Source organism: Mustelus asterias, chromosome 1, assembly GCF_964213995.1.
Source record: "Mustelus asterias chromosome 1, sMusAst1.hap1.1, whole genome shotgun sequence".
Classification (NCBI taxonomy): Eukaryota; Metazoa; Chordata; class Chondrichthyes; order Carcharhiniformes; family Triakidae; genus Mustelus; species Mustelus asterias.
The window spans coordinates 156,858,717-156,884,020 of record NC_135801.1 but is presented as its reverse complement, the minus strand read 5'-3'; the positions used below and the strand labels follow the sequence as shown (position 1 = coordinate 156,884,020).

The 25,304-nt window shown below is 41.5% G+C and overlaps 1 protein-coding gene across 50 annotated transcripts in view; it reads left to right on the top strand.

Moving 5' to 3' along the window:
• ubap2a (ubiquitin associated protein 2a) overlaps nt 1-24,006 on the top strand; it is a 144,026-nt gene extending 120,020 nt beyond the window's left edge. For 26 of the 50 annotated variants that reach the window (XM_078221431.1, XM_078221340.1, XM_078221450.1 and 23 more), the window contains 9 exons: nt 3,355-3,446; nt 3,633-3,680; nt 4,913-4,994; nt 5,397-5,605; nt 10,030-10,126; nt 14,343-14,450; nt 15,555-15,616; nt 20,675-20,863; nt 23,124-24,006. In XM_078221431.1, coding sequence (XP_078077557.1) covers nt 3,355-3,446; nt 3,633-3,680; nt 4,913-4,994; nt 5,397-5,605; nt 10,030-10,126; nt 14,343-14,450; nt 15,555-15,616; nt 20,675-20,863; nt 23,124-23,219 — 983 coding nt within the window. In that variant the 3' untranslated portion in view covers nt 23,220-24,006. The remainder of the gene's footprint in view (nt 1-3,354; nt 3,447-3,632; nt 3,681-4,912; nt 4,995-5,396; nt 5,606-10,029; nt 10,127-14,342; nt 14,451-15,554; nt 15,617-20,674; nt 20,864-23,123) is intronic. The other 24 variants (XM_078221411.1, XM_078221480.1, XM_078221415.1 and 21 more) reach the window with 1 other exon arrangement.
• The last annotated feature ends 1,298 nt before the right edge of the window (nt 24,007-25,304 follow it).

Here is a 25,304-nt window from a genome sequence, read left to right as displayed (position 1 = left end):
GTGACCACAATTCGGTGTCTTTTGTTATTGCAATGGAGAGGGATAGGGCCGGACGGCAGGGCAAGGCTTACAATTGGGGGAGAGGTAATTATGATGCGATTAGGCAAGAATTAGGGGGCATAAGATGGGAACAGAAACTGTCAGGGAAAGGCACTGATGAAAAGTGGAACTTTTTCAAGGAACAAATACTGGGTGTCCTTGATAGGTATGTCCCTGTCAGGCAGGGAGGAAATGGCCGAGTGAGGGAACCGTGGTTCACAAAAGAGGTGGAATGTCTTGTGAAAAGGAAGAGGGAAGCTTATGTAGGGATGAGGAAACAAGGTTCAGATGGCTCGATTGAGGGTTACAAGTTAGCAAGGAACGAGCTGAAAAAGGGGCTGAGGAGAGCTAGGAGGGGACATGAGAAGTCCTTGGCGGGTCGGATCAAGGAAAACCCCAAGGCTTTTTACTCTTATGTGAGGAATAAAAGAATGACCAGGGTGAGGTTAGGGCCGGTCAAGGACAGTGGTGGGAACTTGTGTATGGAATCAGTAGAGATAGGCGAGGTGATGAATGAATACTTTTCTTCAATGTTCACCAAGGAGAGGGGCCATGTTTTTGAGGAAGAGAAGGTGTTACAGGCTAATAGGCTGGAGGAAATAGATGTTCGGAGGGAGGATGTATTGGCAGTTTTGAATAAACTGAAGGTCGATAAGTCCCCTGGGCCTGATGAAATGTATCCTAGGATTCTTTGGGAGGCGAGGGATGAGATTGCAGAGCCTTTGGCTTTGATCTTTGGGTCCTCGCTGTCCACGGGGATGGTGCCAGAGGACTGGAGAGTGGCAAATGTTGTTCCTCTGTTTAAGAAAGGGAATTGAAATGACCCTGGTAATTATAGACCGGTTAGTCTGACTTCGGTGGTTGGTAAATTGATGGAAAAGGTCCTTAGGGATGGGATTTACGACCATTTAGAAAGATGCGGATTAATCCGGGATAGTCAGCACGGATTTGTGAAGGGCAAATCGTGCCTCACAAATTTGATAGAATTTTTTGAGGAGGTAACTAGGTGTGTTGATGAAGGTAGGGCAGTTGATGTCATATACATGGATTTTAGTAAGGCGTTTGATAAGGTCCCCCATGGTCGGCTTATGATGAAAGTAAGGAGGTGTGGGATAGAGGGAAAGTTGGCCGATTGGATAGGTAACTGGCTGTCTGATCGAAGACAGAGGGTGGTGGTGGATGGAAAATTTTCGGACTGGAGGCAGGTTGCTAGCGGAGTGCCGCAGGGATCGGTGCTTGGTCCTCTGCTCTTTGTGATTTTTATTAATGACTTAGAGGAGGGGGCTGAAGGGTGGATCAGTAAATTTGCTGATGACACCAAGATTGGTGGAGTAGTGGATGAGGTGGAGGGCTGTTGTAGGCTGCAAAGAGACATAGATAGGATGCAAAGCTGGGCTGAAAAATGGCAAATGGAGTTTAACCCTGATAAATGTGAGGTGATTCATTTTGGTAGGACAAATTTAAATGTGGATTACAGGGTCAAAGGTAGGGTTCTGAAGACTGTGGAGGAACAGAGAGATCTTGGGGTCCATATCCACAGATCTCTAAAGGTTGCCACTCAAGTGGATAGAGCTGTGAAGAAGGCATATAGTGTGTTAGCTTTTATTAACAGGGGGTTGGAGTTTAAGAGCCGTGGGGTTATGCTGCAACTGTACAGGACCTTGGTGAGACCGCATTTGGAATATTGCGTGCAGTTCTGGTCACCTCACTATAAGAAGGATGTGGAAGCGCTGGAGAGAGTGCAGAGGAGATTTACCAGGATGCTGCCTGGTTTGGAGTGTCGGTCTTATGAGGAAAGGTTGAGGGAGCTGGGGCTGTTCTCTCTGGAGCGGAGGAGATTGAGGGGAGACTTAATAGAGGTTTATAAAATGATGAAGGGGATAGATCGAGTGAACGTTCAAAGACTATTTCCTCGGGTGGATGGAGCTATTACAAGGGGGCATAACTATAGGGTTCATGGTGGGAGATATAGGAAGGATGTCCGAGGTAGGTTCTTTACGCAGAGAGTGGTTGGGGTGTGGAATGGACTGCCTGCAGTGATAGTGGAGTCAGACACTTTAGGAACATTTAAGCGGTTATTGGATAGGCACATGGAGCACACCAGGATGGTAGGGAGTGGGATAGCTTGATCTTGGTTTCAGATGAAGGTCGGCACAACATCGTGGGCCGAAGGGCCTGTTCTGTGCTGTACTGTTCTATGTTCTATGTTCTTATGATCTTACTAAATGAAAGTAAAATACATGACCAGGATTATAATCCACATAACAATATACTTAACTACACTGACGATACACAGCATTACATGAAGTTACTCCTTTGTTCCCAACTACCTACATTTCCTGAACTGAGATGCCCTTTTTCCCAAACAGCATCCAATATTACATCATTCTGAGCTCAATCCAGCAGATGGTTATCACGCCCAGGTTATTTTTCCACATTTGGGGGGAAAGAAATATTTGGTCCCAGCACAGGTGTTGCCTTTGTGCAAGTTTTGGGATTTTAACCAACCAACTTTTGGTAATAGCTTGTTTTCAGGGGAGACCAATTTTGTTAAGAACCATGCTGATGTTAAATGTGAGGCTATCCCAAAGCCCAGAAGGGTAACTTGGAACACCAGTTCTTAGTGTGTAGTTTCAATTTGGTATATTGTGAGAAAAGATGTTTGCAACTCGGGGAGGAACAATCCAGTTATCAACATGGCAAGGAGGACTGTAATGTACTACGACAGTATACTTAACGATACTGATGGCTACACGCAGTATTGCATGAAGTTGCCCCTTTGTTCCTAGCTACCTACATTTCCTGAATTCTTTACTAATTGATCACAAAATGGCTGGACTATTCCTCCCTGGTTTGCATACCTTTTCTCTCAGTATGACAAATTGAAAATGTACATTACTAAGAACTAGTGTTCCAAATTACCCTTCTAGGTTTTGGGATACCCTTGTATTAAACATCAGTGGGGAAGGGCCTAGTTTCTATGTTTCTATTCTGGTCGATCTTAATTGGTTTCCTGTCCCTCACCTTTTTCCATATGAGTATCTTGCCAGTCTCCATTCTCTCTCCTGTTTCTCCCCAACACTTGTCCGCTGCATTTTGAAGATCTTTACTGTGAGGTATGTGCGCACAGTCTGTGTGGCAGTGGGTTGGAAGAAATTTATTTGAAGGGTGATTAACTTTACCAGATTAAAAGTAATGGAGTCAAACATTTGAAACGTACTAATTCAGTTGAAATAGTAGAGGGACACATTTCATGAACCATTGCCTTTTCTCCAAGTTGGACGTATTTTTAATGCAACTACTTTCTTATTGCAGGGAAGGCTCCGCCAAATCTTCCTCCAGGTGTGCCTCCTATTTTACACAATCAGTACATTGTTGGACCAGGGGGACTGCTGCCTGCATACCCAGTAAGAGTGAATGTATTTATTAATTCAAAGCAATACTAATATTAGTTGTTTGCGGATCAGGCAGAGAAATTGCTTTGATTTGGCTTTAAGTGTGCTTTGTGTGTTAAAATTAGTATGTTTTATTCAAATTACACTTACTTGGGATTTTGATTTTTTTTTTTTCCCCCTCACTCTTTCATACAATAGATCTACGGATATGACGACCTTCAGGTGCTTCAGTCCAGGCTACCTATGGTTCGTATTTGTTTTGCTAACTGTTCAAAGCTGGTTTTGCCATAGTTTACATTGGTCCAGTGTCTCAAAACCAACAACCTTGGCCCAAGTCTGTGCTGGATTTCCGAACTTGCTGGTTTTTGTGTTGGGTGGTTCAGGCCAGGTGGGGTTGAGGGTCGCTTGAAGCGCACACAGGAAAGGATAGGTGTGTGAAGCTGATAACTCGTCAGCGCAACACCTAGCCTAAAAGCCTGTAAGCTATTTTGTGCATACAATAATCCATGGCAGCTTAATAAACATGTCCAGTTTTTGGATATTTGAATTTAAGATACTTTCTCTCTATTGTGTATTTTTAGCAAGGTCAATGCCGCCTGGGTTGTTGAAACAAGCCCTGGATTTTGCAGAATTCACAGGGTGTCTTAACATGTGTAGTGTGAGGCACAAAAGGTTGCTTGGACACTTTCAATACCTTTTTTAAATTGATCCACCTCTTTTGTTAAAGACAGCTGCCTCCGTTCTTGCATCACTCACATGATGAAGGGGCAGTGCTCCAAAAGCTTGTGCTACCAAATAAACCTGTTGGACTTTAACCTGGTGTTGTGAGACTTTACTGTCCATTCTTGTGGGCATACTGCCAAAAGTATTGTGTGAATTTGGATGTGGTGGCCTGCTTGGCCATTGTCTTGAATCATGAAACTTTTGCTTCCTGTGTTTTTATTTTTGCATTGAGGTAGAATACAGGTCTTGGAGAGATCTTGGCTAACACTTTACCATGAGGTCATATTAAGCTTCAGTAAAGTTGCTTGTGCTCTAAGCCAGTATGTAACTGGTGAACTGCTGCCTTTGGAAGAAGCGATGTATGTGACTGCTTAAGCTTTGATATGAAACTCAACTACTCCAGCACTGTTGCTTCTTTCAGTTGCAGTAAAATATGTCCTTGAGTAAGATTATTGAATCACTCGTGTAGTATTTAGTTTAATTTTTGAAAAGCACTACAGAACATTTTTAATTGCTCCTAATGTTTCATAATTAAAATTTTCATCATTGGTCTTTGATACCTGTCAAACAGTTAAAATTATTGGATTTTGATATTGATTTGTGATGTCATGCTCTTAGCTTCATTGTTATGTGATTTATATTTTAGACCAAATTTGATGCATAATGGTTAAAAAGTCTGTATTCCTTGTCCTCCCTCTCTTCCCTTCTAACACTGCCTCTCTCCCATCCTTTTCTCTTTTGTTGCCATCTTTCAGGATTACTATGGAATGGCATTTCCTGCTCCTGCTGCAGCACTTGCAGGCAGAGATGGCAGTCTTGCAAGCAACCCCTACTCAGGTGTGTATTTAGGTTCTTGTACATCTGATTCAAAATGCTTAAAACAAAATTTTGCTGTTGAGAAAATGCCATGTGGTGCACAGGTTCTTGTCAATCATTTATCCTCTACACCACTTTAATCCTCCAAGGAGAAGTGGGCATTATACATCATCCCCAAAGGGGTTGATCTTATCTTTGTTCAACATATTTTAAACTTTTTAATTGGAAAATCAAATGTATTTTACATTAACTTTTGTAGTCTTAAGGTTTTAAATTCGTACTTCATCTGTTGCAGTCAGTTATTCTTCAGCCTCGGGCAGATAGAAGCATTCCTGATGTAATGGTGGTAACAAATTGTTGAGGGCTCTAACAACAAAATGTTTTACTAAATCTTATTAAATATTATATAATCCCATATTTCAGGTGATCTAGCAAAGTTTGGCAGAGGTGACTCTGCTTCACCTGCACCAGCAACCACTCTAGCCCAACCTCAACAAAATCAGACTCATCACACCACTCAACAGGCCTTCTTAAACCCAGCTTTGCCACCAGGCTACAGTTACACAGGATTGCCATACTATGCTGGTATGCCTGGAGTACCTAGCACATTCCAATATGGACCTGCCATGTTTGTAAGTAATTTGTGCTATTTGTGATCAGTACCAGTATTTGTGATCGGTACTGTAAAATTATTGAGCTGGTTTAATGCATACTGCGGAAATTATGAAGCATTTCATTTGAAATAGACTACTACAGCTAATGTGTTTAAAAACAAAATGAACTACTACTTTTGTTTCCTGAAATGTTAGTCAAGGCGCCAGGAGAATTTTCTAAACTTCAAATAATGCAGTGGTATCTTTAAGGTTTACTTTAAAAGATGTAACCTCACTTGTTCATCTTAAAAATATAAACTTGTATTTTTGTGCAGTATCATTTGGCTCTAAATTATCAGCACTACAGAATGTTTTTTAATTGCTCCTCAATGAAAATTATTAAATTGCAAGAAACTTGAGCAGTAATTGCAATTTGCAAAGAAGAGGAAATCCTCTAAAGGACCTTTGTATGCTACAACGATCTCTCCGGTCAAGGTTTTTGAGAAGTTGAGCAAAATAAATTTGATGACATTCTGAGGAATCAGTTACAACAGAAAACTCAGTAATGTTCTATATTCCAGGAGGAAGCTAAGGTGCAATGACTACAGAGTTGAAGGAAATGGTGGGTATTTGGAAGAAAACTTCCAAAGAATCCTCAGCTCCTGCAACCCTTTTAGAATTGTGCACTTCATTTTATATTGCCTCCCCCTCGTTCTTATCAAACTGAATCACTTCTCACATTAAATTTCACCTGCCATTTGTCTCTGTTCTAGCATGTTCTTTCTGAAGTTGGGTATAAGAAACAGGAGTGAGAGTAGGTTATTTGGCCCTCCCGAGCCTGTTCCACCATTCAGTAAGGTTGTGGCTGATCTGCACCACCACCAACAGTCCCCCCCCCCCTTAAAATGGGAGGTTCTTTATTTTTAAACTGTACCCCCTTGTTCTAGATTCACCCAAAAGAGGAAACATCCTCTCAGCATCTACCCTGTCAAGCCCACTTATGGATTTCAATAAGATCACCCCTCGCTTCTAAACTCAGTGAATATAGGCTTAATCTTACTGTAAAAGATGATCCCTTCATCCCAGGAATCAGCCATGGTACCTTCTCTGAATTGCCTCCAATCCAAGTAAGATGACCAAAACTGCACACAGTGCAGTCTCACCAATACCCTGTACAGTTGTAGCAAGACTTTTCTGCATCCCTCAACAATAAAGCCAACATGCTATTTGCCTTCCTACTTGCTGACTGTACCTGCATGGTTTCATTTTTGAGATTAATGTCCAAGGTCACCCAGATACCCCGTGTACTGCAGGATCCTGCAGTGTGTGTATTTATATAATCTGCTTTTATATTCCTGCCGAAGCGGACTACCTCCCATTTTTCTGCATTGTCCTCCATTTGCCAAAGTTTTGCCCATGCACTTAATCTACCTATACCCCTTTGCTGACCTCTGTTCTCATGGCTTGCTTTTCCATTTATCTTCATATCATCAGCAAATTTGGCTACAATACAGTCTGTTCCTTCCTCCAAGACTTTGATATAGATCTTAAACAGTTTTATTTTCTGTGGCATGTCATTAGTTAGTTCGTCATCCTGAAAATGACCCATTTGTCCTGACTGTTTCCTGTTAGTTAGCCAGTCCTCCATCCATGCTAAAATACCACCCCAAAACCGTAAATTGTTAATTTGAGTAGTAACCTTTTATCTGGCACCTTATTAAGTGCCTTGTGGAAATCCAAATATATCACACCTATTGCAACCCATACTGTTTATCCACATAGTTCAATACTCCCAAGTTTTGTTACTGCAAATTTAGAAGTTGTTCTCTACGCAGCCTGCAGAGGTCCTAACCAGTGGCAGTGATTAGCACAGCTGCCTCACTGCACCAGGGACCTGGATTCGATTCTGGCCTCGTGTTACTGTATGGTGTTTGCACGTTCTCCCCATGTCTGTGGGTTTCCTTTAGGTGCTCCAGTTCCCTTCTACAATTCAAAATGTGTAGGTTATATGGATTGGCCATGTTCAATTGCCCCTTAGTGTCAGGGGGATTAGCAGGGTAAATGGGGTTATGGGAATAGGGCCTGGGTGGGATTGTTGTTGGTGCAGGCTCGATGGGCTAAATGGCCTCCTTTTACACTGTAGGGGATCTATGATTCTAACACCACCCCCAAATAACCCCATTATAAATCTTCCTCCTGTCTGGAAAAATAACTGTTTACAACCATTTATTTTCCTGTGGCTCAGCTAATTTCATACCCATGCTGCTGCTGTCCCTTTCGTTCCATGAGCTGCAAATTTGCTGACAAGCCTATTATATACACTACCAGTCGGTCCCTTTTGGAAGTCCACATACCTTATCACCTTGTAACCATGTCAAAAAAAACTCAAGTTAATTGCTGGCTCTGAATAAATCCAAATTATCCCAAATGGCTATAGTTACTAAAGCTTTCTACCATCAGATTTAAACTGATTGTCATATAGTTGTTAAGCTTATTCTTGAACCTTTTTTGAAAAGTGTATGACATTTGCAATTCTCCAGTCCTCTGGCACTGCCCTTGTATCCAAGAACGATTGAAAAATTAAGGCCAGTGCCTCTGCAATTTACATCATTCCTTCCTCCTTGAATATATCTCACCTGTACCTGGTGATTTATCAACTTTTAACTACTACCAACTTAAGTTATATTATTCTCCTAAGGTCTGTCATATGCACCTCTTTTTCAGCTTCATCTTGCCATCTCTCTCTCTCTCTCATTATTCAGGAAGCTTTAGGTTTGTTTGCCCTATCTTCCCCTCTTGGGTCTTAGCAACTTAACTTATCTCCTCTTAAAGGCAACCCATTGTCCTGTTACAGTTTTGCCTGCCAGTCTTTAATTTCAGTTTATCTGGGTCAGATCTGTCCTCATCTCTTGGCCTACTTCCAATTAATTATTCTTATTCTGGGTGTTCCTTTTCCAAATTTAACATGAAACTTGGGATACAATGATCACAGTCCCAGCATGTGCGGCTTTATTTAATGTCTTGTGCAAAAAAAACTCCCCAAGCCTAGTAAGCAGATCAATGAAATGTCAGTCAAGATTACATTCTGAAATCTGTAGAAAAAGAACCCAAGACGTTTTGATTTTGGAAGATGACACTGCCTTGGGCACCTTGGATTGCTATAATTGTAATGACTCATCTTTACAAACCCCATTGGTTAGCTGAAATATTTTATCAAGTATTCAGTCACACTGTCACTAATAAAGGATTGTAGCAAATTCCCAAAAGACATGAGACTGAAATTATGATTTGCAATTTTTCTCTCCGCAACCTTCTGAGCTAATGAAACTATATTGGCAATTTCTAATCAATGCAGGTAGTTTCTCAATCCAGAGTTCATGAGGATAATTAAAGGATTTGCCATTTCCTCGTCCTCCTTTTGATATCTTGGGTTGAAAACTCAGCTCTGGAGATTTGTCAGTTTTCCATGACAAAGGGTCATCCAGACTCAACGTTGGCTCTATTCTCTCTCCCCTTCTCTCTCTCTCTCTCTCTCTCTCTCCTTTCCTCTCTCTCTCTCTCTCCCCCCATCTCTCTCTCCCCTTCTCTCTCTCTCTCTCTCGCCCCCCATCTCTCTCTCTCTCTCTCTCTCCCCCCCCCCCCCCCCCCTTCTCTCTCTCTCTCCATCTCCACACATGCTGTCAGACGTGCTGAAAATTTTCAGCATTTTCTGTTTTCATTCCATCTCATTGTGCGCTACTGAAACATGGTAATGGAAAACAATTTCCTAATGGGAAATATGTTGCCTTTGATTAGGTACAGAGCGAAGCAGCAAAAATAGCTTTGGTTTGTGGTAAACGAGTTATCCAGAAAAGGTCATCAAGTAGACCATGGTTTCTTTAGAATAATGGAGACTTTGTGGTGACATGACTGAAATACTCACGATTTACGGTATTGACAATTGATCCAAGCAAATCATTCCTTAGCTGTTCAGATACAGGAAAAACATCTTTGAAAAAAATCTGCTCAGCTTTTTTATTACTCCTAACTTATTTTTAAAGAGTAAAACGGTTGTGAAATTAATTAATGTCGTTGAAGTGAATAATATAGCTTCAGGAGAGGGTGATTAAGAAATATTTGGGATTGTTCCTTTAATGACTCATTGGACCTTGAGTTGTTTTGATACAGAAAAATATTTTCAATGTAATGCTAAGGATATCTCATTTTCACTAACACTTGTAGTATTATTAAGCTGTAACAAAAGCAAAATACTGTGGATGCTGGAAATCTGAAATAAAAACAAGGCTTAAAGAACTCCGGGTCTGGTAACATCTGTGGACAGAGAAAGAGTTAGTGTTAGTTCTTTCTCCACATGCTGCCAGATCTGCTGAGTTTTTTCAGCATTCCCTATTTTTATTATTGCTGACAAGACATTCACTTTGTTTTCTAACTTGAGCTGATTAACATTTTAAATACTCTTATAGTTACCTCCAGCATCTGCTAAACATGGAGTGAATATGAACACGGCTTCAGCAGCTTTTCAACAGGCAGGTGGCTATGGACAGCATGGATATGGGACAGGTATGTACTCCATATATAACATGTTGGTGTAAAAGTATGAATTTGTTAATTTTGTCATGCTTGGAGCATTGCAGCTAATCTTTCCCCACTATCCTGCCTCTCCCCCACTTTTCTAGACTAGATGCATTGAGACCAGTGTTCCTACTCCTGGTTACTATCTGGTCCCACCAATGGCAATGGAATTAATAACCAGGTCATCTCTAACGGAAGCAAAATTAGTAGAAATACTCAGCAAATCTGTCAAGATCGACAGAGGAAGAAAGAGTTAATGTTTCAGATTGATGACCTTTCATCAGAACTAGAAAAAAACTTAGCCATGAAATAAGTTTAAGCAGGTACTGAGGCAGGGAAAGTGTTTGGAAGGAGTGGTGGTGGAGAGAACAACAGGAAGGTCTGTGAAGAGGTGGAAGGCAGGTGAGACGAAAAGACAATAATGCGAAGTCAAAATGAGATAATGGTGCAATTAAAGAAACAGATGTCACTTGGGGAAGTGTAAAGAGAAAAAACAATCTCTGTGATGGAGATTAAATGTTGAATCAGATGTCAGGAAAAACTCTGCTCCTTCTCAAAGTTCCATGTTTTTGCATCTAGCTGAGGGCAGGCAGGTGATTGATGTAATGTTTTGTCCAATAGAGAATGCCTCCAACTCTTCTAGAAGGTATGGATATCCTTTGAGAGCATACTCTGGTTTGGTAGTGATGTACCTCATAATGTACCTTTTCTCATTCATTGTGTAGGCTCATTCATGAAACATGGCCACTGGTGCCTGGTTAAGCATATCCTAACAAGGATCAATGTCAACAGGAAGGAAAAACATGAATGAACAACTTATGTATAGTAACATGGAAGCCTATCAGAAGTTCAGGGAAGAAATTTGCCTGGGGCCTAAGCAGATGAAGGCAAGGCCACCAATGGTGGAGCAAATGCTTAAGAGGCCAGAATTAGATGAGTGCAGAAAATATTTTTAGATGCAAGAAAAAAGATTCTGAAGAGTAATATAGCATTGGAGATGAGAGGCAAGTTTTCATTTCATTTGATTACGGCAATAACTTTTTTATTGCAATTTTTCCATAGAACCATAGAAAAGTTACAGCACAAAAGGAGGCCATTGAGCCTATCTTGTCCATGCCAGTCCAAGAACACCAGGTGCCCTATCTAATCCCACCTTCCTGCACCCGGCCCATTTCCCTGTAGTTTACAGTACTTGAGGTGCAGATCCAGGTGCTCTTTGAGTTTAGAGTCTCTATCTCCACCACCAACTTTGGCAGTGAGTTCCAGACACCCACCACCCTCTGCATAAAATAAAGTTCTTTCTCATGTCCCCTCCACACCTACTACCACTTATTTTGAATCTAAATCCCCTGGTTTTAGAATTTTGTACCAAGGGAAACCAATTTATCCTGTCCACTCTATCTCTTCCCCCTCAATTTTGTATACCTCAATCAAGTCGCCCCTCAGCCTTCTTCGTTCCAAGGAAAATAACCCTAACCTATCCAATCTCTCATAGCTACACTTTTCTAATCCTGGCAACATTCTTGTAAACCTCTTCTGTACGTTCTCAATAGCAATTGTGCCCTTCCTGTAATGTGACCAGAGCTGCACACAATACTCTAGTTTTGGCCTCACCAGTGTTTTATCCAGTTGCAACATTATATCCTTTTATATTCTCTTCCTCTGCCAATGAAGGTGAGTATTCCATATGCCTCCTATACAATCTTGTCTAATTGAGCTGCTGCCTTTAAGGACATGTGCACTTGTACGCCAAAATCTCTCACTTCACCTTGTTAAAACCCAGGCCAAAGCCCAAGTATTTTTTGAAGTTAGCCTAGACCCCAAAGTTTACATTTGATTTTAGCATTGGTGAGCATGAGGTGTTTCACTCCAGGTATGGTGCAAGTGACCTATTAGGAAGCTTTTATCAAACAAAGTTTATTTAAGAATGCAGTTAAAATATAACAAAGAATTAGCAAAACTTTTACAAGTCTTGGCATAACTCCTAACAGCTAGCTATCTCTATGGTTCCAAGTTAAACACCATCCCACGGATGTACACATTTCTTCAGAGTACATAAACGAGTATGCTCCCGTGATGCTGGATTTTCAGCTTTGTAATACTTATGGACAGAAATCCAGGCCAGAAGTTTGCAGAGAAGGATATTTCCTCAAAACACCTTCAGACAGACAAACTTGATCTCTGGTGGTTTCCAGTCTTCAGACTCCATTGGGGGGGCGGGGTGGGGAGACTGCTTTTTCTCTCTGCTTCTGAAACGCTCTGCGAAAAATAGCTGTCATGAGGCTGTCAGTCAGCCCTAATCAAGCTCCACTTGGCATTCCAGGGGACATTAAAATCACAGAACACTGCATTTGGCCACGTGATGTCAATTATACTGCTTCAGCAACAATAAAGGACACAGGTCACAGACACAGTGCTGACAAAATTTCCAGGCCTGTCCGAAACATCTCGCAGAGAACCAGGATTAAAATACATTTCTTAAAGGCACAGTATCATCACAATCTACCCCTCTAAGTATATTCCCATTTATTCTGTATTCCCTATAACGTTTCGACTTCCCTAAATGCATGACCTCAGCTCTGTATTGAAACCCATCTGCCACTTTACCACTCCACCAACCCATCTATATCATTCTGGACATAAGACCATAAGAAATAGGAGCAGGAGTAGGCCATCTAGCCCCTCGAGCCTGCCCCGCCATTCAATAAGATCATGGCTGATCTGAAGTGGATCAGTTCCACTTACCCACCTGATCCCTATAACCCCTAATTCCCTTACCGATCAGGAATCCATCTATCTGTGATTTAAACATATTCAACGAGGTAGCCTCCACCACTTCAGTGGGCAGAGAATTCCAGAGATTCACCACCCTCTGAGAGAAGAAGTTCCTCCTCAACTCTGTCCTAAACTGACCCCCCTTTTTTTTTGAGGCTGTGCCCTCTAGTTCTAGCTTCCTTTCTACCCTATCCAGCCCCTTCATTATCTTATAGGTCTCTATAAGATCCCCCCTCAGCCTTCTAGTGTAGATCCTCTACACTATCCAGTATTCAGCTAATCTTTGTCTGCAAATTTCCCAATCGTGTCCCCCATGTTCATGTCCAAATCATTAATATATAATCATTCCATTGGATGAATATTGTGGGCCTGTTGCTCCCTCCAATGTAGTGGACTCTGGGAAAAATATTTAAGGGAGAACTGGATAGATTTGTAGATGCTGAATTGTAGGTTTTGGTACTGGCAATATAGACAGCATAGTATTTTCTGATCTGCTACTTCATGTAAAGTACTTTTGTAGGATCTGGTTTAGTGATCTCGTTTGCTGAGTAGTTAAGACCTTGACATCATGAGGAATGGACAATACCATTTAAAAGGGATAAATATTTGAAAAAGAATACAAGGATATAGGGAACTGGAATTGCAGCAGATGGGGCCTGTTAAGGAGCTATTAGCATAGAAATGATGGATGAAATGGTCAACATCTGTGATGTAATTCTCTTGATTTAATTCTGACAACATTGCTTATTTAATTCAATCTCCCAGTTGACAGTTTACAGACTATTACTGGAATGTAGTTTGTTCATTGGAAATTGATTGCACATTGTCAGACTAATGGGGTATTGGTTAAGAGGTTAGATTCTGAACAGTGTTTAAACCTCTCACTGTGGACAGGTAGTATTTTTTTGAAATTCTAAAATTTGAAACTTTGAAGAGAAGGAAGTTTGACCCTCCCCAGTTTCTGTTTGTTGATAACTTTGGCAAAATGTTGATAGTCCTACCATTGTCAGCTGTGCAAGTTGGAATTAATATTTATAACGTACTTTCAGGAATGCAAGTTTAGTTTTGCTGAAGCTGTCAATTTTAAAACCTTCCAGTTTCATAATATTTTTAAATCGGTGTTTTAAACATTCTCAAAAAGCTTGAAGGTGTAACTGTAAAAAGAGTTTCATTGGATGTTCTCTGGTACTGAACATGCATACACATTGAAGCAGACTTGCTTTTGATTTCTTGGCCATAGGCATTTAAATGGCCTACATAGCAAGCCTCAGCAGGCTGACATGAAGATGCTCGTGTGGTACTTGGAGGATAGCTAGTTCCCATGGATTTGTACCTGCAGCACCGCCTTCAGGAGTGGAGGATAGAAAATTGTAGACGGGCACAGTGAAAGGAAGAGATTCTATAGTCTAACTTTGTTCTTGATTGACAGGTTATGAGGATTTAAACCAAGGGGGTGGAGCTGGAGATTACAGCAAAGGTGCCTATAGTGGGTCTACTCAAGCACAAACCAAATCAGCTGCAGCTGGACCAGGGAAAGGTAAGGCTTGTGCGTCAGTGCCATTTAGTATAGTGAGTCTTCTAACTACTGCATGCCATATTATTTGGTGTGCTCTACATCAATGGGGATAGTTACAGAATTGCAAATTAGAGAATTGTTCATTAGATTGTGAACTGCACTCCAAGCCAGAAGTGATGTACAGCAATTGATTGACGGGCTGTTTTCTGATAGTTTTGTCAGAAAACTCATTCCATCGTGTGTAGACAAATGGAAAGCTTACTGTTGAAGTAGATTGTTGTATCCCAATGCATAGTGCACTGTGTTGTGGCACGGTGCTGCATAGACCAGAAATAGCGCAGTTTGTCTCATTGTTTGTCCTGGTAGCCAAACTCAGACGGGAGTGGCAGGAAGGAGGAGGTGTTTAGCTGGCTTCTGCGCCTATTGACCAAGGAAGGAAAGAATGAACCAAGGCTCCTGAAGGTATGCAGGTGATATTGCTGGACTGTGGCGATTTGGAAGTGACAAAATTGTTTGAAACAATTGAAGTCGACATGAACATTGTGAGACTTAAATTTTTTTGCAGCATAGGTGGTTTGTTGGGTGTGTCAGGAAAGGCTGTGATGGCCCTGATAGCCTCCTACGGTGCCTATAAATAGATCATGGTGTTTAGAGCTGATTCCTTCATTAGGGATGCAAGGGGAAATAATTAAATAACTTCTCAACTGTAATGAGATTCTATTCATCTTCTCCAAAGGAATTGACCAACTGGAAAAGTGGTTAAACTTGGTTGTAACTATTTAGTAAGGAGCTTAACTGAAATTGGAACTCTTGATTTGTATTCTATGTCCAAATTGTCTCAAGTATCATTTAATCTGCACTTGTGCACCAAGGTTGAAAACGCCTATGTAATGCAGGGATATAATTAAAACTTGCAGAGTGCCCTACAATCCAATTGCTTATCTACAGTCTAGGGAGAAGAGAACTATCTTATTGAAGTGGCAGTATTTTTATCAGCAATTGACTTAATAACTATAGGAAGATGAACTGTATTCTATTCATTTGTGTCAGCGTTGCTATATTTTTAGGATTGCTGTGAATAGTGCAGTCTTCAGTTATCGCAGTGACAACTATTTTATCTTGCAGGTATTTCGGTGAACTCCTCTAACATCGTTCCTGACATGACTGGCTCAGTATACAAGACTCAGGTGAATGACTTCTGGTTTAGTTTAAGCTAGTGGTGCCAAAGTTCCCCAATTTCTTGCTGAGCTCTTCATTGGTGTTCACAGCTCATTTTTTTCATCAAGAAAAAAGTGGGGGTGAAATTGGTCTTCACCAACAATGTGAGATGAATAATGGTGAATTGGAGTCAATTTTGCCCTCTGTGATGTGCTTTATATTGAAGTGAATGGTTGGTCATCAGGTAAAATTGACCAGTTCATTATGAACAGACTTGTGCCACTGGCAAAGGTCATTTATGTGGAACATGATCTTATTTTACAATTTGGGTGTGCAAATATCACAAGTCTAGGATTATGCCTAACCACAGATTGTAATATGAGCTGAGTAGGAAGGAAGTTTAGAATTTGGTGAGAATGGGAGTTTGGCGCAGAAGGGATAGGAGAATTTCTGCCTCCCAAAATTTGTGGTTTGTGTAAACTTGAGGCAATAGTATTTCAAATTTTGTTGAGTTTTTATCACTTAGTATAATTATATACTTGAGACACAAATAAAACTCAAAGAATAAAAGGCAATTACCTATAAACAAATAAAAACTGAGCAGTTGAGGACTAAAGATATCAAAGAACAATACAGCACAGGAACAGGTCCTTCGGCGCCCCCCCCCCCCCCCCCCACCCTCACCGTGAACCTATGACCCCTCGTGAACGTCACCACCGATCTGGGAAAAAGCTTCCCACCGTTCACCCTATCTATGCCTTTCATAATTTTATACACCTCTTATTAGGTCACCCTCATCCTCCGTCTTTCCAGTGAGAACAACCCCAGTTTACCCAATCTCTCATAACTAAGCCCCTCCATGCCAGGCAACATCCTGATAAACCTCCTCTGCACTCTCTCTAAAGCCTCCACGTCCTTCTGGTAGTGTGGCGACTAGAACTGGGCGCAGTATTCCAAATGCGGCCGAACCAACGTTCTATACAACTGCAACATCAGACCCCAACTTTTATACGCTATGCCCTGTCCTATAAAGGCAAGCATGCCATATGCCTTATTCACTACCTTCTACACCTGTGACGTCACCATCAAGGATCTGTGGACTTGCACACCCAGGTCCCCCTGCGTATCTACACCCTTTATGGTTCTGCCATTTATCGTATAGCTCCCCCCTACGTTAGTTCTACCAAAATGCATCACTTCGCATTTATCTGGCTTGAACTCCATCTGCCATTTCTTTGCCCAAATTTCCAGCCTATCTATATCCTTCTGTAGCCTCTGACAATGTTCCTCACTATCTGCAAGTCCAGCCATTTTCGTGTCGTCCGCAAACTTACTGATCACCCCAGTTACACCTTCTTCCAGATCGTTTATATAAATCACAAACAGCAGAGGTCCCAATACAGAGCCCTGTGGAACACCACTAGTAAGAAGTTTAACAACACCAGGTTAAAATCCAACAGGTTTATTTGGTAGCAAAAGCCACACAAGCTTTCGGAGCTCCAAGCCCCTTCTTCAGGTGAGTGGGAATTCTGTTCACAAACAGAGCATATAAAGACACAAACTCAATTTACATTGTGAACAGAATTCCCACTCACCTGAAGAAGGGGCTTGGAGCTCCGAAAGCTTGTGTGGCTTTTGCTACCAAATAAACCTGTTGGACTTTAACCTGGTGTTGTTAAAAGTCCAACAGGTTTATTTGGTAGCAAAAGCCACACAAGCTTTCGGAGCTCCAAGCCCCTTCTTCAGGTGAGTGGGAATTCTGTTCACAAACAGAGCATATAAAGACACAAACTCAATTTACATTGTGACCTGGTGTTGTTAAACTCCTTACTGTGTTTACCCCAGTCCAACGCCGGCATCTCCACATCATGAACACCACTAGTCTCAGGCCTCCAGCCGGAAAAAGACCCTTTCACTACCACCCTCTGTCTTCTGTGACCAAGCCAGTTCTCCACCCATCTAGCCACCTCCCCCTTTATCCCATGAGATCCAACCTTTTGCACCAACCTACCATGAGGTACTTTGTCAAACGCTTTACTAAAGTCCATAAAGTCCCTCGTCAACCATTCTAGTCACTTCTTCAAAAAAAACTCCACCAGGTTAGTGAGGCAGGACCTCCCTCTCACAAAACCATGCTGACTATCGTTAATGAGTTTATTCCTTTCTAAATGCACATACATCCTATCTCGTAAGAATCCTCCAACAACTTCCCTACCACGGACATCAAGCTCACCGGTCTATAATTTCCCGGGTTATCCTTCCTACCCTTTTTAAATAACGGGACCACATTAGCTATCCTCCAATCCTCTGGGACCTCACCTGTGTCCAGTGACGAGACAAAGATTTGCGTCAGAGGCCCAGCGATTTCATCTCTCGTCTCCCTGAGCAGCCTTGGATAGATTCCATCAGGCCCATATCCTATCAAACTAGGATAACTGAACTGGGTTTCAAACGTCATCCTCCCGGTCTAACCACTTGGCTGAGGCAAAAGACTTGCGCATCCAGTAATGCTGCAGGTCAGCAGGTTGGAAATGCTTTTTTTCTGAACTGGGAGACAAAAAGCACAAGTGATGGGTCAATAGGACTAGGTGTACTTTAGAGTATATGCAGCAGAATTTTGGGACCACAAGTTTATGGAGTGTAGAACATAGCTGACCAGCAAGTTATGCATTGGAATAGTCGAAAGCTATGGTAAGCTGAAGGTTTTGGCAGCAAGTGGGGGCAAAGACCAGCCATGTTATAAAAGTGGAAATGGGTGATCTTGGGTGTGAATGGGTTGGAAGCTCATCTTAGGGTCAGACATGACATCATGGTTGCGAACAATTTGATTTAACTTTGCTATTGCCGAGCAGAGGTAATGGGACTAGGGAATAGTTTATGATGGGTGCGGAATACAATGGCTTTGGTCTTTCCACTACTTGGAAAGATTTCTGCTCATCCATGCAGTCTGACAATTTAGAGGCACAGGAAGGGCTGAGAGAGGTTGTGACAAAGTAGAACATGTGTAGTAATGTGCTGTCGCTAATGGCAGTATGTCGATAAGTAATAGAAAGGGATCGAGGATCGCTCCATGGGAACCACCGGAAGTAATAGTGTGGGAGCGGGTAGAGAAGCCATTGTGGTTGATTCTGACTATAACCGGATAGATAAATGAAGCAAACAAGTGCATTCTGCCTCAGCCTGGAGTGGTGTTGGAAGATTGTATGGTCAACAATGACAAAGGCTAGAGGTGAGCAGGGACATAGGATGTCATCTCATTTTGATCAGATCAGATCTGCTTTCCATAAATGGAAATTGCACAATTGCGACATTGGGGGTGATTCTCCCAAAAGTGCTGAATTGGCAGGAAAACTGTTATAGATCGCAACAGTTCAGCTTCTCACCTGAATTTCTGCACTCTGCACTGCAGAATTCCCAGTCATTAATCTCATTAAAAACGTAGGGGGGGGTGGGGCCTATTCGCGCAGGAGTTTGACAGTTCTGGAGCTCTGCGCATGTGCAGTGGCCCCAAACTGTCAAACACCCGTTTGTTGGCCAGCGAGTGAGCTGGCCAGCCTGGGATCCCCGCAGTGCTGCCCCTCTAGCCCCCACAACAATTCCTGGGCCAGCCCTGACCGCCCCACCCCCAGCAGTGGTGATCCCCTCACCCTGGGTCAGAACCCTCCTGAAGGCAGATGGCAGACCACCCGCACCAATCGCTGCCCTCCATCCCAGACCGATCCCAATACAGAGTGGCAGTGGGATGCCCCACCCCCACCAATCGCACCTAGGCCCTGTCCCCTTAGCACTGCCCAATGACTGATGGGCAGTGCTAAGATGCCCCCAGGCATGGGCACTTTGCCCCTATGGGGCACCACCCCTGCTGCCTGACCCCCCCCCCCCCCCCTCCCCCAACCAAAATCTGGGGGGCCCCGATTTCCCTCCCCCCTTCATTCCAGCGAGGTCTCCCGCTAGTTCCCTGAACCTGGGGAGCTACTCTAAACCCTGCCGGAATGAGGTACTCCTGGCAGGGTGGAAGATTTGATCAGGACCTGAAAGGTCCTGATAATTAGCAAATCTACATATTTAAAATAGATTTTTAAAAAAGATTTAAGTTATTTACCTGCCTTCCCTGCCAACTCACTTGCTTTTTCCCAGGGTGGAAGAGTCAATTACTAGGGGGCATAGGTTTAAGGTGCGAGGGGCAAAGTTTAAAGGAGATGTACAAGGCAAGTTTTTTACACAGTGGGTGGTGGGTGCCTGGAACTCGCTGCCGGGGGAGGTAGTGGAAGCAGATATGATCGTGAGTTTTAAGGGGCATCTGGACAAATACATGAATAGGATGGGAATGGAGGGATATGGTCCCCAGAAGGATAGGGGCTTTAATTCAGTTGGGCAGCATGGTCGGTGCAGGTTTGGAGGGCCGAAGGGCCTGTTCCTGTGCTGTAATTTTCTTTGTTCTTTGTTCCTGCTGATTTCCAGCGTGGTCTGGCCAGTGACTGCTCGCCGGTTCTGGGAGATGCACATGCGTTCCCCACGCATGCACAAATCCCCATTCAAGGCTGCAGACGCACGTCTCCCGGCCGGACCTGCCAGAAAAGTGGCGGGCGCGGATGGGAGAATTGTGGCCGTTATCTTGAGATTCTGTAGACGGGTCTCAGTTGTGCCAGACTCTTTGGATTTATCAGCCAGTAATTTGTAACTTGGATTTCAATCCTACCCCAAGCATCTGCAATAAGGAGTCACCTGAGAGAAATAAAATGGTAATTTGCTCTCTATCGTTTTGCAAGTATTCTTTGTGCACTCTGGAGTTGACTGACTGGTTAGTAATTGCATGTATTTATTGAGTTGTGTGTTCTGCTTGAAAGATGGGAGGGAAAAGCAGTTGGCCTGAGGAGCACCTCGAGCAGCAGTGTAGAAATAATCACTGTCATTGTCATGGCTCATTTGAGTCTTAATCAAAACTATGCAAGGCACTTTGCACATTTGTTTCATTGCATGTATGATGTGAAGGTTTGCCACATTCAAAATTAACATTTCATGTTACTGATGCTCTGAACTGCCAAAAACCTTCAGTTTTAATTAAAAATTTCTCTATTTTTCTGCAGTCTTTTGATAAGCAGGGATTTCATGCTGGTACACCACCTCCATTCAATCTGCCTTCAGCACTTGGAGGAACAGGTACCCTAAACCCTGGTGCAGCTGCAGGGTATGCTCCACCTTTTTTACACATTGTGTCAACTCACCAGCAGCCTCACTCCCAAATGCTGCATCATCACCTGCAACAGGATAATCAGGTAAATGCAAAGAACACTTACAAGAAAAAAGTGAGAAATATTTTGAAGAGTGGACATCATTTTTAGTGTCTTTAAGGACACAAAGTCCAAAATCCTAATTATAACTTTGTGGCCTGGCATAACCCCATTACAATCAAGCCAAGGGATCAATCCTGGTTCACACAGTGCAGGAGAGCATTCCAGGAGCAGCAAGCATACCAAGAAATGAGGTGTCAACCTGGTGAAGCTACATCACAAACTTCTTGCATGTCAAACAGTGGAAGCAGCATGCAGTAGACAGCTCAGTGATCCCACAGCCTATGGTTTAGATCAAAGTTCTGCAGTCCTGCCACATCTAGGTGTGAATAGCGATGGGTGATTAAACAACTGACTAGAAAAGGAAACTCCAAATATCCACTTAATAATGGGGGAGTCCAGCATATCTGTACACTGACACCGCTACCCTCCGTGTCTACTCCTGCTGGAAGGCCCACTCTGGACCCAACACTCTAGGTTATATTCTTAAACCTTCTCTTCCCATCCTTCTGTTGTCCATACTCATCCAGAAGCTTCTCAGAAGCCAGCTTCTGGACAAGCAGCTCTGCAGCATTTTTCAAATTTTACAAATGTGTCTGTCTTCCCACGGATCCTTTGGGAGGCTCCCACAAACCCCCTGGCTTCTGTGGACCCCAATCTGGGCGTCCCTGTGCTAGCCTATCTGTCCTTTTGCAGTTGATAGTATCATCACTGTTTGCTATACCTCCAAGTTTGGTATTGTTAACATTTTGAAATTTTACTCTACTTCATTATCCAAATCATTTACATATGTCAAAAAAAAGCAGTGATCCTAACACTGACCTTTGGGAACATCAATTTCTACCATCCTCCAGCCTGAAAAACAGCCATTGCTGTTCTTTGTCCTTGAGCCATTTTTAAAAATCCAAGATTCTCTTATTCAATAAGCCTCTATTGGAAGCCAGCCTTTTATGTGATACTTTGACAAATGCTCTCTTAAAATCTAAATGGACAAAATACACAACATGAACCTTCTCTGGAATATATAATTAGTTCACAGATCAGCCAAGAATCTCATTGAATAGCGGAACAAGCTCAGGACTAGATAGCCTACTCCTGTTTTTATGTTCCTTGGTGATGCTTTTTAAAAAGCAACCATTCTTCTTGCATATCTGTGAGCTGCTGGTGCCATGTACCCAAACAGCAGTTGGCATATTGAAAATGGCAAGGGAATAAGAAACATTAAAGACAGGAAGATCTGGATTGAAGTGGGCTGTTTCTGTCAGTTCAGAGAGCTTCATGTTGCATCTTGCATTGAAAAACTAACTTTGCAATGAATTAAACTCCATTTTCTTGCTCACTGTTGATTCTAAATTTTGCAGAACGGAAAATTAAACTGAACAGAGACATCTGTTCATCAATAAAGTAGTCTTTGGAAAACTTACTGGTTGCACATTTTGTCAGCAAGGACATTTTAAAATCTTGGTATCACTTGGGTTTTGATTTTTAATTTCTTTATAAAGAAATGAATTGCTAGAAAAAAAATCATGACCACTATATTGCAAGCTTGAGGCTAAAGGATGAATATAAGATGGCCATGCATGCCAAATAGGGAATTAATAAATAAGGCTGAATTTATGAATGATGCAAAGGATTTGCAATAATTAGAGGATTGGTAATGCACAATACATTTGTAACATTGAGGAACCTATTGACTTGTTTAGAGTCAAACTTTTTAAACCTTTAAGAATGTGCTGTTCCTGTATTTGAAAGATTTGAAGCATTCATACTAAACTATTAATCAAATTTGTTTTTAAAAGATAAATACGCTACAGGAAGTGATATTAACCAAACTCAACCAAAAAATGGATTCCTGGTTTATGTTGCATTGTTGAATGCAGATGTAATAGCAGTTGGAACTCTGAAGTTTGTTTTGGTTGACCCTATGCTGGTAGGGTGAAACTTAGCTGAGATTCTTGGGCATATCTGTAAATTATGGATACCAAGAGAGAATAGGGTTGGGTGTAATTGTTTTCCTTATTTAAATGGATTGATGAATCCTGCTTCCTGGGCTTGTCTTGCCGTAAAAATGCCTACTTGGTTAAGCTATTTGGTTGACTGGCTGTGGAGTGATCATCTCAGAATGTAATGCCTTTGGGTGAGGGAAAATGACAGTGAGAATTATTCTTGGCTGAAGAAGTTGAACACATTTTGACTGCATATTTTAATATGGGCATTTTTCTAACTGGTTCATTTTGACTTGCAGGGCGGATCTGGACAGCGCAATCAGCAGAGCAGCATACCACAGAAGTCTCAGGTTAACAAACCCAACTATGGCAGCTCTCCATACTGGGGGAATTAAACTGAAAGCTGTTGCCTACTTTTTGTAAAAGGAAGAAGAAAACTGGTTGGCCAAATGTCTATGTTGGGGGGGAAAGAAAATCTTAACGTACCTTAAATGTGACAGTTGCCTGCTTTGATTTGCTGTTGTATGTAATATATTTATGTATGTATTTGTATATGTAATAGAGCCTAGATGTGGTTTCTGCACTTGAAGCCTTTCTTCATAGGGGAAGATTAATAAACTCTCAGTAACAATGCATATTTGTTTGAGCTCTGTGGGCTTTATAAATGGACAGTGTTTTGCAGTATTGAAAATGGGGTTCCCCTTGTTTTGCTTTCAATTAGTTTATGGAGAACCCCAGGAAGAAGGGGGGAAACTTTGTAGAAATCCAGATCCTGTGCATAACTTTTTTTATGACTATCCTATTAATTTTGTATTGATCGAACTTGGACAGTCTTAGTTTTAAGTTTTCCACCTGATTCTTTGGATGATTTTCAAAGAAAACTGTTCATAAGCAAAAATTGTTTTTTAATCATTGTCCTGAAACTGTGTATTTATCTTTGGAAGGTATTTATTTAATATTTAAAAATGCACAGCCTCCAGTATGTCACACATATACATTTATTTGGTATACTTCCCTTCTTGCCTATGGTCACCAGAGCTGGTAGTTTTGTAGATTTTCACTTCCAATATAACATCCCATTCAGCAATTCTATTCTTAACCTGAGCCAATATGGTGAATATTTTAGTTTAATTTCCTTTTAACCCCAACACAACCTAATAAAAGCTCTGAGCGATAAAACCATGTTTGAAATTTTTGTTGCTGGTGCAGTTTATTTCACTTTAGATTGTAAATGTCAAAAAATTAACTACTACAATCAGGACACAAGTTAAAATATAGGAGCCAAAAGTGCATCAAATGAAAGTTTTCTTTTAAAAACTTAGTGAGGCATTTGATTTTAAATTAATGCTATAATTATGAACATGGAAATTGTAATCGAGTTGAAAGGTTCCTTGTTAAGTACAAGAAGTGGGTAAGACCACTTGAAGCTGAAGGGTATAGGATTCCCAAATGAAAAATTGGATTAAATTGTGGAGGGCAAAGATATGGTGAAAGTAAACAATGTTTTGTTTTATAAACAGTCAAGATAAAGTTGCAGGTATGCTATAAGGCATGATGGAATAGTTGAAAGAAAGAGAATTGTGTAAACTGATGTTCACCTAACGTGACCATCAATATTTTTTTTCCATCACCCAGACTCTTTATACAAATCTCTGGTCAACCCTCTTTGTGTATCCATTGTAAATTTCAACTAGTGCAAAACTGCCCACTTTAGCATTTTATCATCTGTTACAATAATTAGTCTTGAAGCATAGCAAAGGTTCTGGAATTGTTCACTGTCAAAACTGTCTCGACTTTATATATTGCAGATTGCAGCCTTGGGATCTGGCTGGAAGATTGAGGGAGTTGAATTGTGTACAATTATTAACCATGTGATGCCTATGCTTCACGGTCAGATTTTTTGATCAAGTCTGGCAGCTTGTACTTATGGTGACTTTAGGGGTTAATTTATATTTTATGGTTTCTGGATTCACTTAGTGTAATCTTGTTGAGTAGAAATTCTGATTTATAGTAGATGCATTCCTGTCTTACCTCAATCTACAAATTACATAGATTAGTCTGGAAGCAAAATTATTCAAGTTGATGACCATGTCCATAGGATTTCTTTTATAGTGCTAAAACTTTAATTGTGTACCTCAAGTTTCCATCATCCCTCATTATCTTTTGAAATATTGGCTCATATTTTGCAGCCAGCTGTAAAGACATATCTCTCACTGTTGACTGTTTAAAAAGCTGCCCATAAACTTTAGTGGGTTCCATGAATGTTGATATTTCCCTGTTCCATTGTGGCTTTGAATCTGGCACCATCAAAATGGGATCTGCAGCATGCAGTAACCCAACAGCAGTGAAGTCATCAAATGAACTAGCTAATCAGATTGAAGAATCTCCGACAGTTAAGTAAAAGGCTCCACATTTGTACAAATTTATTTTTCAGGGTCAGAGGTTTTTCAGCCACTCTTTTGCCAGACTCTCCACATAAT